The sequence below is a fragment of the Gorilla gorilla genome, chromosome 1, assembly GCF_029281585.2.
Source record: "Gorilla gorilla gorilla isolate KB3781 chromosome 1, NHGRI_mGorGor1-v2.1_pri, whole genome shotgun sequence".
In the NCBI taxonomy this organism is placed as follows: Eukaryota; Metazoa; Chordata; class Mammalia; order Primates; family Hominidae; genus Gorilla; species Gorilla gorilla.
The window spans coordinates 121,330,410-121,345,795 of NC_073224.2; the positions used below are offsets into that span (position 1 = coordinate 121,330,410).

A 15,386-nucleotide genomic window follows, 5' to 3' on the forward strand; every position below is an offset into this window, starting at 1 on the left:
TGCTTTAGATATTGTGCAGGATGCAGATATGGGTAGGAAACAGCTCCTGCTTTAAAGGAGCTTGCAGTCTGCCAGGAGCAAGTAGATGAGTATGTTCATAAAGAAACAGTAAGTGTTACTTCAAACCCTTTCTTGAAATTCTTGCATCCCTTGGCTGCTAGGGCATAAGCCTTTCCTGGTTTTCTTCCTAACTGGCTACTATTTCTTTTTTCTGTGCTGACTCTTTTTCTTCTGCTCATGCCTTAAACATAGGACTTTGCTGTGGTTTTGTCCCATTCCCTCTTTTCTGTACAGTAATCTGTCTCCTGGTGGTGTCATCGACTCCCACATCTTCACTGCTGGGCAGATTTCCTTTTTACCCCCCCTCCCTCCGTGCATGTGACTCCACATTGATGTTAGGCTCAAATATCTTCTAGGGGTTTCCATTCCAACTGTCCAGTGGACATTTCTACTGGTCAAAATCTTACTATAAGAAAATAGATTTCACCAGTGATTAGCTTCCCTTTGGCTTCTGTCTCCCCTCACAGGTCTACCAGTTGACCCTTCCTCTGTTGTGGCTCTCAGAGCTGCTGCCTTTTGATTCCCGTCATTGCCCTTGTTTTCATTCTTATTACCTCTCCCCACCATTGATAGAGGGTCCCTGAATGATCTCTGGGCCTCCATGTCTCCTCTCCAGTCTGCTCTTGATACACTGTTTTAGTCACCCTATCTTCACCACTACCTGCCTGTGTCCCCCATGGCTCCTTTAGGTCTTTGCTTATGCTACACCCCTTATCTCTGGTCACTTTCCTCCTTCATGTCTTCTGTTAAACCTCCCCCTCATCCAACCATTTTTCAAAGGCCAAATTCGAATATTGACACTGCATGAAGCTTTTTATGAATCCCTTTGGATGGAAATGTCCTCATTCTCTTTTGACCCCTGAGGCACCTGTTAGTGCATCTCTTTGATTATTTATATCCTTCCTTATACAGGTTGAGCATCCTTAATTCAAAAATCCAAAATTGGAAATGCTCCAGAATCTGAAACTTTTTGAGCACTGATACGTTTCTCAGAGGTCATGCTCAGAGGAAATGCTCGTTGGAGCACTTTGGATTTTGGATTTTCAGATTGGGAATCCTTAACTGGTAAGAACGCAAATATTTGAAAATCTGAAATCCCAAACACTTCTGGTCCCAAACGTTTTGAATAAAGGATATACAGCCTGTATGACAGTTTGCACTGTTACACACCTCCTGACTCTTAGCATACCATACGTGCCTTAAAAGAAGATCCACAAGCTGACTAACCTTTCACTCTCACTTATCACCTAGCACAGGGACTTTTTGCTCAGTAGCTGTGTGTTGAATGAGTTATCTTATCTTACATTTGTCTAGTGTATCTCAGTGAGGTCTTAGGTGAACTTTTTCTTTTTTTTTTTTTTTTTAATGATTATAAGCACTGTTCTAGTAGAACCTTATTTGCTTCTGGATGGGGTTTTGAAGTTCTGCCATATGTGACTTTATTACACGTTCTCTGCTGGCTATAGCTTGTTTAATGTGCCTTGCTGCATTTTCATGACTTAGGGACTGTCTAGATGAAAGTTGGCATGATCCTTTCCTGTCAGACCTCTCAGTGGCAGACTTGAGGAGACAAAGGTTTTTCATTTGTTGAGTCAGGTACTCCAGTAAAGGCACTATAAGGTTTTATAAGTTTGACTTTCTGTGCATTCATTTCTAGCTCACATGTGGACTGGGAACTCCATGTGGCAATCCATAGGCCCCGAGTCTCTCCTAAAAGCCTTGTAAGGACTCGGGAAGTGGGAATTAGGCACCCATTTACAAGGCATGCTGAAAACCATAAGCTCTTTAGTTTCAGCATTTCAACTCACCTGTACCACTGGATTCAATAACTGCTGATACTTATCTTACAAATGGTTCAGATTGGAAAGTCAGATTGTTTGCTTCTAGGCAGCTCAGTGAAATAATAAAATTTGAGCAGAAATAGAAACAATTGGAAGAATTTTTAGCAAATATGCTATACTCTGCAGGTCTTGATTTAGAATAATGTTGATGATAACCTGAGAAATAAAATCCATTTCCCATGGATATCAGAAGGAGGTGGAAAAGCATAGATAAATGAAGTGTAGTCTTCATTGCCTTGTCTTTCTTAATGATTCCTCATGGTTGGCAATAGCACTTATTTAAATAAACATTGCAGGAGTAGTTGTTTACTTTGAAGAACTTGCCTTTTTCTACCTGTTCCCATCGATTCCACCTGATAGAAGAAAGTCGAAGGCATTTAATTACTTTCTTGAGTATTCCAGAGGTAGGGAAATGGTAATCGGGAAACAATTAACTCTTGGTTGTTAATTTTCTACTGCTGAGAAGTCAGAGCAGAGGACTTCTAAAAGTCCCTCCTGTATGATTTTGGAATAAAGTTCTCTGCACCATTTTTGAGTATAAATATGTGTGGTGTTAAAGTTGGTATCACTTAAAATAACAAAGGTAGTACATCAGAAAAATTTTTGAAGAAATTTTTAACAATCCAGTTTCTCTTATTTCTCTCATCTATCTACTTCACATTGAAAATATATAATATTTCTTCTTTCAATGACTCATTTCTGTGTTACTTTGCTGCCTATCTTGGTTCCATTGCCCATGGAGAATATGAAATATAGGGAATTTTAAGCTGTTTCTTTTTCCTACTCAGATTAAAGACAAAAAATCAACAGGATGATAATATATAATGCAGTTGAAGGCAAACCAAATCCATCCCATCTTTGGCTTATGCTGCACTATCAAGTTTGGGTTTGAGTCCCTCACATTATAGCTGTTATGACCTTCAGGAGGTTATTCAACTTCTTTGATTCTCAATTTCCTCATATCTATGATAGGGGTGGTAATAGCTACCTTATGGTTGTCTTCTGTGGATTAAGACAATTTGTGGATAGTGCCTGGCTCAGTCAGTGCATGCCATGTAAGAAACACTGTACATTATTATTCTTCCTCTTACTCAATTCTAATATTGTTGTGGAGAGAGACTGGGAGACTTGATAGTAAATCAAACTGAATACATCATGAAATAAATACTATGAGAAATGCTTATATGATTTTAGCTGAAATTATGGGGTCTTTGATTAGCTTGTTGTTCAGTCTTTCATTTTTGTGGTTACTCTAGAGATTAGAACACGTATCAGTGATCTGTTAGTGTTTACTAGTGATCCTTTTACCACTTCCAGGATAATGAAAGACCTTACAACATTTAAGCTCCAATGTATTCCACCCCTCCCCTCACTTTTTCTGCTATTGATGTCATATGTTTTAATTATGTATATATTTTGAATTCCAGAAGACATTACTAATATTGTATTTATAGTCAATATTCAGTAGGTTTACCCACATAGTTATTCTTTCTGTTGCTCACTTTGCCTTCTCACATTTCCATGATTTCAAGTGGGATTATGTTCCCTCTATTTGAAGAACCCCCTTTAGTATTTATTTTTGGTGCAATTAATTCTTTTTCCCTTGTTGAGAATTGGTTGAAAGCATGTTTATGTTGCCTTCCTATTTGAGGATTTTTTTTCTCTGTATAGAATCCTAGGTTGGCGGTTACTTCCTTTCATCACTTTAAAGATGTCATTCTGTGGTCTTCTCATGAGCATCATTTCCGTTGAAAGTTAGCCATCAGTTGTATTCCTGTTCCTTTCTCTGCCTTTCAGTAGTTTTGCTATGATTTACCTAGGTGTGGTTTTATTTGTATTTATTCTGTTTATGATACATATCTTATCTTGAATCTGTGGCATGATGTCTTTTGTTGGTTTAAGAAAAGTCTTAGCCATTATCTCTTCAAAAATTATGCCTAATTCTACTACAGTCTCTCCCTGTCCTTCTGGGCCTCTATGACACATATGTTTGGCCTTTTTACCGTGTCTCATAGATTCTTGTCTGGCTTTTTTAGTTCTTTTTTATACCCTGGGCTTCAGTTTGAATAACGTTTACTGACTTTTGTTTTATTTTGTTTTGTTTTTGTGATTGTTTTGTTTTTTTTTGAGACAGGGTCTTACTGTGTTGCCCAGGCAGGAGTACAGTGGCACAGTCATGGCTTACTGCAGCCTCCATCTCCTGGGCTCAAGCAGTCCTTCCACCTCAGCCTCCTGAGTAGCTGGAACTACAGATGTGTGCCACCATGCCTGGCTAATTTTTTTTGTTGTTGTTAGAGACAGGGTCTCACTATGTTGCCCAGGCTGATCTTGAACCCCTGGGCTCAAGCAGTCCTCCTGTCTCAGCCTCCCAGTGTGCTGGGATTATAGGCAAGAACCACTGTGCCTGGCTGCTGACTTCTGTGCTGCATCTAATCTGCTGCCAAACCTATTTATTGACCTCTTAATTTCGGATATTGTATTTTTTTTTTTTAGTTCTAAAGTTTCAATTTGATTGTTTCAATATATTTCAGTTTGGGTGAAATCCTGTTTTCTATTTCTTTAGTAAATTAATTATAGTTAGTTTACAGTCTATGTCTGATAAGACCAATATCTGGATCCCTGGAGGTCTGTTTCTATTGTCTATTTTTTCTCTTTTGTTTTTGTTTATTTGGTTCTGTCATCTGGAATACCTGGTAAGTTTTAACTGAGCACTGAAAAATTGTAGTGGCTCTGTATGATGTCATCTTCTATCTGAGAAGATTTACTTTTTTCGTAACAGGCCAGTAGAGTAAGAGAAGCTCATCTTTATCCATGAGGAACTGAGATGCTTTGAGACTGTCTTTTAGTCTTGATGAGAGCTAGTTGCTTTTTCCGCTTTGCTCTTATTCCAAGAGCATAGCCCTTCCAGGGTTGTAACTGAGAATCTGAGTGTTTACCACCTTCCTTTGTGGACCCAGAATTCTAGTTTTTGTTTCCCCATATTGTGAAATGGTCAAAAATTTTGCTTAACCTTTAGCCCCCTAGTGTTTATTTTCTGCTTAGCTTCTCAGCCACTTACTACCTCCCCATACTCTTCAATGTATCTTTCATGTCAGTTACCTTGAGGGGGAAAACAATGTAGTATGTCAAGCTCACTTCTCTGCTGTTGCCTTTTTTTCCTAGGATCTTGCACCTCAAACTCTGACCTTCTTAGTATCCTTGAACTTCAGTTGTCTTCTTGGCCCCACAAGGTGCTGGAAGCTCTGAGTTACTTACTTCTACTTGCTTTCTAGCCTGCACCACTTAAAAATAGCAAATATCTGAAGAGAAAAGGCAGTGGGTATTGTTGAGTCCACTTCAGTATCTTTCTGTGAGCTTGGACCCTTGAGCCTGGCTGCCTTGGTTGCTCACCACTGCATTCAGTTAGCTTTTATCTATCTTTTATGGTTTCTGTAGTGGGAGTGAGGGTGGGGGCAGGGGGTGGGGAGTGATCTGATATTAGCTACTCTATGATAGCAAAAAGCAAAAATCTAAAAGTAGAAATCTCAATTATTGGTCTTTTGAAATTTAAACTCTGCTTACCACCCCCAAATATTTGAGTCAACTTCCAATGAAATACACATACATATACGTAAACACTGCACGAAGGTGAGAGTTAAAGTGCCCTTATTTTGTCTTGGGTATCAAAGGTACTCTGAGGCTGTGGTAACTGCCCCGAGAGGTAAGAGAAACCTGTGTAGTTCCTGTTTTTTCGAAAGAATGTACAATGGTCCATCAACAGGTATTTTTTTTTTCTGGTATTAAATTTTAATGGAATTTTATTATGTGAATTTTTGTGTCATTGAACAACCCAGTAGTGTCCTCAATAGGACTTTTAAGGCTGATAAATGTTTTTCATATGAAGGTTTCTTATATTGACTCCTGAAAACAAATGAAGCCATAATTCAAGATTGTTACTTAGTAGCGGCATTTTAATGGGGAACTAAACTAATACAGTTCAGGTAAAGAAGTGTTTGGGACCTTCAGTTTGAAACACTGGTAGAACTTGGAAAAATAGAGGAAAACTTTCTTTTCCTCTTTTTCCCTCAGTTATCAACTGTTACAAAAGGTTTTGACAAAAATTGGCAACATGTGGCTATGTAGATATTCTTTTTGATTTGAAAAGAGCCATATGCTCTATTTTTTCCATGTTATATTTATTTTTAAATATCATTAGCTGTTATTTAACAATATTACAAGAAATCTGTGCTAAATACCAGATTGCTTGGTGGCAATTTGAAATTCTGTTACCAAAATTTAAAATCTTGATTTGCATGGATGAGGGGACATCCTAATTCTGCATGCAAGACAGTGCTCAGGTTTATATCTTTTCAGATTAGAATTTGATCTTTCAAGCATCTGTTCATATCTGCTTTACTTTTCCCAGTGGAGCTATCATATAGCCAATGTTGAAGGTACTTTTGCAGGTTGAGTTGGAACATGAAGGAAGGAGTACCTAAGTGATCCTAGGGGAGTTGGGGAAGGCTTCACAGAGGAGGTGGTGCTGCAGCTGCCTCTTACAAGAGGGTGAAGAGATGGATGAGAGGGTATTCCAGGTGATGGAGGCATGAAAGCAGAGGCCATGAAGCACCAGAGAGTATGGCATTTCCAGAAAGTGAAGAGATGTTTGTTTTGTGGGATAGAAGCATCAGAGAGTGGGAGAACAGTTGGAGATGAAGCTAAAGTGGTAGCTATGAGCCAGATCATGAGTGGTCTTATATGTCTTTTATTCATTCATTCATTCATTTAACAAATATTTATTGAACAACTACTATTTTACCAGGTCCTGTTCTAGGCACTGTCATTCAGCAATGGACAAAACAGAAATCACTACTCATATGGAACTTACATTCTACTGGGGAAAAAAGAAAAAGAAAACAAATAATAGTGAAAACATAAGTGTTCATAAAGTATTTTAGTAATAATTGATAAGGAGAAAATTTGGCAGGAGCAAGAATGGGGATGTGCCACTTTAGGGTGCTCAGGAAAGGCCTCATTGAGAAGGTGACATTAGAATATGGATCTGAAGCTGGTGAAGGAACTAGTGGGATGAATGTCTGAGAGTGTCCTGGGCTGAGGAAATGTGCAAGGGCCCTGAGGTTGCAGTAGGTGAAACGTTGGGAGCAGAGCATGGCTGGAGTATAGTGGAGGAAGAGGAACAGACAGGAAGTCCAAGAAACAAAAACGGCCAGGTCCTGTAAGGATTGCCTCTATAAGGATTTCAGCTTTCATCTGAATGAGATGGGAAGTGATTGGAGACCTTTGAACAGAGTAAGATATAACCCAACTTAAATTTTTCAAAGATCACTTTGCTGTATTGAGACTAGAGAACAAGAATGGAAGCCAGGAGACCAGTAAGGGACACTGCAGTAATGCAGATGAGACGGGTGCTGGCCGGGGCCAGGGTGACAGCACTGGGGGTGGCTGATGGGTTGATTTTGTCCTATAGGTGATAAGGAGCCATTAAAGACTTGATCAGTGAAGTGACATCGGATTTGTATGTGGAAAATATGATTTTGGCAGCCCTGTGGAAGGATTGGAGAGTTCAGACAAGGAGATGAATTAGTTTCTAAAGCTCTCATCACTAAGGATAAAGATAGAGACCTTACAAGGATGCATTCTCATGCTTGTGGGTAGGTTGTCCACCCTGGCCAGCTTCTTGACAAGGGATAGGAATGGAAAAGATTAACACATTAGGAAATTCCTCTGTAAACCTAGCCAAGGAAGCAAGGTGAATGACTATGATCAGGTTTATCCTAGAGGTGGCCTGCCCAGCACATAACCACAGCCCCTTGCCATAGGCCAGGGATCGTGAGTGCTGTAAGTACATTTCCTCATTTAATCCTTACCACAGCCTTCAGGGAGGGTGGTGACCATGGTCTCCATTTCACATGTGAGGAAACTGAGGCACAAGAGGGTTAAGCACAAGGCTGTTTTGCCTCTAAAGAGTCTCCACCGTGATGCTTTCTTCTAGAAGATCTCATTGGGAGATTCAGAATTGTCTGGTTGTCTCAAAAATTAAATGTAAAAAAGTGATCACCTCATTTCTTTGTGAACTGTGGTAATGATGGCTTCAGAGAATTAGTCACTGCTGGGTAGTGATATATTGTTTCAACGTTCTTTGAGTTGCCAGTGACAGAAATTACCTTTACCTTAAGAAACATAAGTAGGCTGGGCATGGTGGCTATAATGCTATAATCCCAGCACCCTGGGAGGCCAAGGAATATTAGTCCATTTTCACGCTGCTGATAAAGACATACCCGAGACTGGGCAATTTACAAAAGAAAGAGGTTTAATTGGACTTACTGTTCCCCATGGCTGAGGAAGCCTCACAATCGTGGCGGAGGGCAAGGAGGGGCAAGTGACATCTTATGTGGATGGCGGCAGGCCAAGAGAAGAGCGCTTGTGCGGGGAACCTCCCCTTTTTATAACCATCAGATCTCATGAGACTTACTCATTATCACGAGAACAGCACGGGAAAGACCTGCCCCCATAATTCCATTACCTCCCACCAGGTCCCTCCCACAACATGTGGGAATTAAAGATGAGATTTCGGTGGGGACAGAGCCAAACCATATCATTCTGCCCCTGGCTCCTCCCAAATCTCATGTCCTCACATTTCAAAACCAATCATGCCTTCCCAACAGTCCCCCAAAGTCTTAACTCATTTCAGCATTAACTTACAAGTCCACAGTTCAAAGTCTCATTTGAGACAAGGCAAGTTCCTTCTGCCTATGGGCCTGTAAAATAAAAAGTAGGTTAGTTACTTCCTAGATACAATGTGGGTACAGGCATTTGGTGAATACAGCTATTCCAAATGGGAGAATTTGGCCAAAACAAAGGGGCTACAGGCCCCATGCAACTCTAAAATCCAGCAGGGCAGTCAAATCTTAAAGCTCCAGAATGATCTCCGTTTACTCCATGTCTCACATCCAGGTCACGCTAATGCAAGAGGTGGGTTCCCATGGTCTTGGGCAGGCTCCGCCCCTGAGGCTTTGCAGGGTACTGCCTCCCTCCCGGCTGCTTTCACAGGCTGGCATTGAGTGTCAGTGGCTTTTCCAGGTGAACGGTGCAAGCTGTTGGTGGATCTACCGTTCTGGGGTCTGGAGGATGGTGGCCTTCTTCTCACAGCTCCACTAGGCCATGCCCCAGTAGGGGCTCTTTGTGGGGGCCCTGACCCCACATTTCCTTTTCCTCACTGCCCTAGCAGCGGTTCTCCATGAGAGCCCCGCCCCTGCAACAAACTTCTGCCTTTCATCCAGGTGTTTCCATACATCTGAAATTGAGGAGGAGGTTCCCAAACCCTAATTCTTGACTTCTGTGCACTCACAGGCTTGACACCACGTGGCAGCTGCCAAGGCTTGGGGCTTGCACCCTCTGAAGCTATGGCCAGCTCTGCATTGGCCCCTCTCAGCTATGGCTGGAGCAGCACCAGGTCCCTAGGCTGCACACAGCACAGGGACCCTGGACCTGGCCCATGAAACCACTTTTTCCACTCCCGGGCTTGTAATGGGAAGGGCTGCCATGAAAACCTCTGACATGCCCTGGAGACATTTTCCCCATTGTCTTGGGGATTAACATTAGGCTCCTCATTACTTATTGCAGATTTCTGCAGCCGGCTTGAATTTCTTCTCAGAAAATGGGTTTTTCTTTTCTATTACATTGTCAGGCAAATTTTCCAAACTTTTATGCTCTGCTTCCCTTATAAAACTGAATACCTTTAAAAGCACCCAAGTCACCTCTTGAATGTTTTGCTGCTTAGAAATTTCTTCCACCAGATACCCTAAATCATCTCTCTGAAGTTCAAAGTTCCACAGGTCTCTAGGGCAGGGGCAAAATGCTGCCATTCTCTTTGCTAAAACATAACAAGAGTCACCTTTGCTCCAGTTCCCAACAAGTTCCTCATCTCCATCTGCGACCACCTCAGCTGGGACCTTGTCATTATCAGGCTTTTGGTCAAAGCCATTCAACAAGTCTCTAGGAAGTTCCAAACTTTCCCACGTTTTCCTGGGAACCCAGAATTTCAAAACATGAATTAAACCAGTGAAAAAACAGTGGCAGTAGTATATTAGTTTGCTAGAGCTGCCGCAACAAAGTACCATGAACCAGGCTGCTTAAACAGACATTTATTGCCTCACAATGCCAGAGGCCAGAAGTCTTAAGATCAAGGTGTCGGGGAGTGGTTCCTGCAGAGGGCTGAGAGGGAGAATCTGTTCCGCGCTTCTCCCTTAGCTTCTGGTGGCTTGCTGGCAATTTGTGGAGGTCCTTGGCTTGTAGACATATCCACTTAATCTCTGCCTTATCTTCATGTGGCTTTCTCCCTGTGGGCATGTGTGTGTCCAAATTACCCACTTTTTAAGGATACAGTCGTATTGGATTAGGGGCTCACCCTATTCCAGTATGACCTCATCACAACTAATTATATCTGTGACAACCCTGTTGCCAAATATGGTCACATTCTGGGGTACTGGGGGCTAGAACTTCCACAAGGAATTTTGGACGGGGACATAATTCAACCTATAACATGATAAAAATACAAAATTAATAAAAGGTTCCCATTTCCTGGAGCCCTTATTACATGGTAGACTCTCACCTAGACATTTTATTTCATTAACTCAGTGAAGCTGCCTTGTCCCAATTCATAGTGGCAGAAGTCAAAGGTAAGAGAGGTCTCTCAGATTGCAACTTAGGTCTTCTTGATTTCAGACATGCTTTCTCTTTTACATGTTATTGCAAGAACATCACAAAGGAGCCATATGTGTTTATTTGGTGCAATTGAAATGCTAAACAGGTAGTAAATACACTGCAAAATCATGCTGAAGTTCATTGCAATGAAGACATCTTAAAGGACTCACAGGTGCCAGTTGTAGGGTCCCTACCAGAGAGGGCTGGGAATTGCACACTCTTAGGGAAGGGAAAGCCAGTGAAGTCTTGCCTGTGTCCACTGGGCTTATCCCCGGCAACCAGCTGCTGCATTCCTAGGAACACCCAGCAACCAACCTGCCTCTCTCCCTTTGTGCTTCCCCATCCTCATTCTGAATTTAGATCAGAACAAAGAGTAGAGAAGGAAATGAGCCAGAAAATAGAAAATTAATACTTGGTAAAATCATCATATTTTAAAATTAATTTATAGGCAATGTCAGATAACAGGAGTTAAATCATTTTATCAGCAGGCTGCTCTAGGATTTAAAAATTGGCATCCGTCATTGTAAATCAGGTCTCAGGAGCCCCAGGGAATGGTCTCTAGGGATGAGGGCTGATATAGGCTGGGCAGAAATGTAAACACTTGACTGGCTGTGCCCTTTTATTTCACACAAAACCTAAAATATTTTTACATCACATTGAGTGGTTAGGGTGTGTTAAATAGTAACTGGAGGGAAGAAGCTATTGAGGTTTACAGTTAGCCTGCTTTTAATGCTTATCTTCCTCCCTGTTGGTCCTGGGAAACTGGTTGTGTGAGAGATGCTCATTTTGAGGTTGCATTCCTGGCTCATTATTTAAGGGTTAGGCTTAACATTCTGCATAGACACATTTTCCCTAGTAGTTTGGCTGTCACGTTTCTGCCATGCCTGTGAGCAGGAGCATCCACAGGTTTGCCACATTTGTCCTGGGAAGACTTTCTGTGATTAAAGACCTGCCTTTCATCTTTTATCATTGCAGCTCTTTGTCGAGGGCGTGTGGTGAGAGTCCCCACAGGGACCCTGGTTCGAGTGGTGGGCACTGAGCTGGTCATCCCCTGCAACGTCAGTGACTATGATGGCCCCAGCGAGCAAAACTTTGACTGGAGCTTCTCATCTTTGGGGAGCAGCTTTGTGGAGCTTGCAAGCACCTGGGAGGTAGGGTTCCCAGCCCAGCTGTACCAGGAGCGGCTGCAGAGGGGCGAGATCCTGTTAAGGCGGACTGCCAACGACGCCGTGGAGCTCCACATAAAGAATGTCCAGCCTTCAGACCAAGGCCACTACAAATGTTCAACCCCCAGCACAGATGCCACTGTCCAGGGAAACTATGAGGACACAGTGCAGGTTAAAGGTACAGTCCTCACATGGGCTTGTTATGCCAGGGGCCAGAACTTTCTCTGCCCCTGGGCTGTGGTTGACTTTGTCAAGAGACTTAATTTCTCTGAGGCTCTGCTCCCTCCTCTGTCCAGGGGAATAATCATGTCTTAAATAATCATGTCTTAAAATTTAAAAATCATTGTTATCTGATTAAAGGCAGGGGATGGGCCAGATGACCTCAGAGGGCCCTTTCTCTTCACTCCAGTATGCTTCTGAGCCACCCTATGCCCAGTGAGGTGGAGGCAGCATGATGCGGTGCTGGAGAGCTGGCTCTGGAGCCAGGTTGCCTGTGATTGTTTAGTCTAGTTGCTGGCTCTACTACTTGTCAGCTGCATGGCTGTGGGCATGTTACATGCCTCAGCTTCCTCCTCTGTAACCTTAAAGGTTGTGAGGACAGCTGAGTTACCAGGTGTAAAGCCTTAGAGCAGTGCCATGTAAGCATTCAGTGGTTAGTGACAGGAAGGGGATGGTCACGTTAATGATGCTCAGGTTTATGGGAATCACAGGCACTTCAAAGTTCATGTCTTTCTCTGTGGCTTTCATGATTTAAGTACTTGTTTGTACCAGATGTTTTATGTGTTATATGTAATGTGGTCTCTGCTAGCTTATTGACCTAGCTTTGCAAATATTACACCTTATGTACCTGGAATGTTTTGGGATTTGTTTTGGGGGTTTTGTTTGTTTGTTTCATTTTCCAAGTCCTTTTAGATTTACTCACACATTCAATCCTCTGAACCCAATCAAAATAGGGCAGAATATTTCCCTAATTTATACATGAGGAAATGGAAGAGCATAGGTTAATTACTTTCCTAAAATCACACAGCTAATTAGTAAACAAGCAAGAACAAACCATTTTAATTTGGGGCTAAGAAAATAGAAACATTATAATTGTTGTTATTGTTACTTAATTATGCATTTATTTGTACCCTGCCTTGTTCCCAAAAGGATTTATGTCTGGGTCAGAATGTATGTAATTATCAGAAAGTAGAAAATGCACATGATGATATAAAAAGCGAGGGTTGATTGAGGCATTCATTCCCTCATGACTTGTAGAACCCTACCATAGCTCAGAGACTGTTCCCTCACTAGACTCATCAGGGGATAAAACTGTCCATTAAGGAGGTAATGAAACAGCCCATCTACCTCTTTATTCCTATAGAAAATCCCGAACATGTTATTTAGAAAAAGACACTCTTGTATTGGAGCTAAATAATGCCACATGCCACCTTTTCATTAAGCCAGATGCACCCTTGTATCCCCTTGGAGTCTCCTCTTGAGTGGGAGGGAGAGTAAGGGGAGAATTCCCCCACCCCCACCCCGCTCCTCCAGTATCTTTCAGCCTCTTCTGCTGTCTTTGGAAGGCAGGAGACACAAGAGGAGGCCTTTCTTGGGTGAGGAAAGCAATGGATGACCATGAGAGAGACTGACTGCTGCCCAGGTGGAGCCTCTGATGGTTGCCATGTGTGGTCCAGGATCTGCCCGGCCTTCAGCTTCATGGCTTTTGAAACTATTCATCTGTGCTCTGAGAGATGAGCTGGCCTTGAGAACTGAGTCATATTAGCCAGACTCACAGACTGATACATGTACTAGAAGGTCATTATATTTATTTTGCAGTAGAGATGGGTCTTCAGGATGTGTCCTCCTAAAAATGTAGCAGCTTTTAAATGTTATCTAGAATAGCCCCTTCTCAAGGACACTGAATTAGTTTCTGAATATGGAATTGGGGGAAAAAAAAAACCAAGAGATGATGAATAGTGGTGTTGGAGGGTCCTCTTAGCCAGCTCATCGACAAGCCTGATAGATTTTTCCCTGCTGCTTGGTAGTGGCCCCCTTTCTGGTTACCAGAATAGCAGTATCCATCTACTGCTTTTTTCCTGAGTACACCACCCATACTTCCTTGATCGCGGTCCCCTTTTTCTAGACTCTGTAGAAGTGCCTGGGCCTGTTCCTATCATGTGGATATGCTGTGTTCACCCTAGACATTCTTGGGCATTCCCCAGGCTGCAAGCCACAGGCAGCTCATGCCATCCTTTCTCCCCTGTGGATCTTGCTACTTTAAGTCTAGAAGGTCACCTTATCTGCAGATTCTGCAGGCTCCCTAGCCTAGCCCTGGTCCTAAGCAAAGAAATGTTTGACAGTCATACCCAATGATTTATCATGACAGCTGAGTGCCAGGCACGGTCCTGGGAACTTACCCTGTTTAACTTAACTCTCATGTCAACTCTATGACGAAGGTCCAGTTGTCATCCTCCTTTTAGGAAACTGAGGCACAGAGGGGTAAAGTAACTTGCCTTAAGGGTAGCAGAAGCACATCACATCCCCAAGGCACGACTCCCACAGGGAGTTTTTACCACCCACTTCTAGCATGGGGTTTTTTTGGTACCTTTATTTTTCTTTTTCAAGTCAGAAAGTCAATTGAGATTACAGATGAATCCAAATGGGAAAACGTGCCCATCCGGGTCTTGGAATGGGGAAGGGAGGAGGAAATTGTCTGTGGTTGCAGCGGTGGACTGGCCCTTGCCGGCTGGGGTCGGTGTGGACGGGCTACTGACCTAGCTTTCTCTCTCCGCAGTGCTGGCCGACTCCCTGCACGTGGGCCCCAGCGCGCGGCCCCCGCCGAGCCTGAGCCTCCGGGAGGGGGAGCCCTTCGAGCTGCGCTGCACCGCCGCCTCCGCCTCGCCGCTGCACACGCACCTGGCGCTGCTGTGGGAGGTGCACCGCGGCCCGGCCAGGCGGAGCGTCCTCGCCCTGACCCACGAGGGCAGGTTCCACCCGGGCCTGGGGTACGAGCAGCGCTACCACAGTGGGGACGTGCGCCTCGACACCGTGGGCAGCGACGCCTACCGCCTCTCAGTGTCCCGGGCTCTGTCTGCCGACCAGGGCTCCTACAGGTGTATCGTCAGCGAGTGGATCGCCGAGCAGGGCAACTGGCAGGAAATCCAAGAAAAGGCCGTGGAAATTGCCACCGTGGTGATCCAGCCGACAGGTGAGCTGGAAACGATGCGTTATAGGTGATGTTATTTTGTGACTAATGATAGTGGTATAAAGAACTGGGCCAGGGAGCCCCATGGCCTTCTGACAAGAACTGTTTCTGCTTCCCATGTGAGGCCTTATTTTTAGGGGTGAAGGGAGTAGGGTGTTGAGAGGTTGGAGGTGGGCGGGGTTACATTTGTTTTGTGCTGAGGATGCCTGTCGTTTTGCTTCGCAGCTGCTTTTATCTAAATTCATGTCCGTGGAAAGCCACAGCCTGCACATAACACGAAGGCAGATCTTTCACTCAGAGTTTAGGTGCTGTGGTCCCTCAGCCAGATTAGGTAGGGCTTGGTGTTCAGTGGGGCTTTGGGGTGAAGGTGCCACACCCTGCCCCTAAACTTTATCGGGTTTGATGTTTCCTGAGTCCTTTGACCTGCCT

The 15,386-nt window shown here is 43.4% G+C and overlaps 1 protein-coding gene across 1 annotated transcript in view; it reads left to right on the forward strand.

The window, feature by feature from the left end:
- Positions 1-15,386, forward strand: part of PTGFRN (prostaglandin F2 receptor inhibitor) — an 80,888-nt gene that overhangs the window by 20,539 nt on the left and 44,963 nt on the right. Inside the window, exons 2-3 of the mRNA XM_031014572.3 lie at positions 11,580-11,948; positions 14,547-14,960. Coding sequence (XP_030870432.3) covers positions 11,580-11,948; positions 14,547-14,960 — 783 coding nt within the window. The remainder of the gene's footprint in view (positions 1-11,579; positions 11,949-14,546; positions 14,961-15,386) is intronic.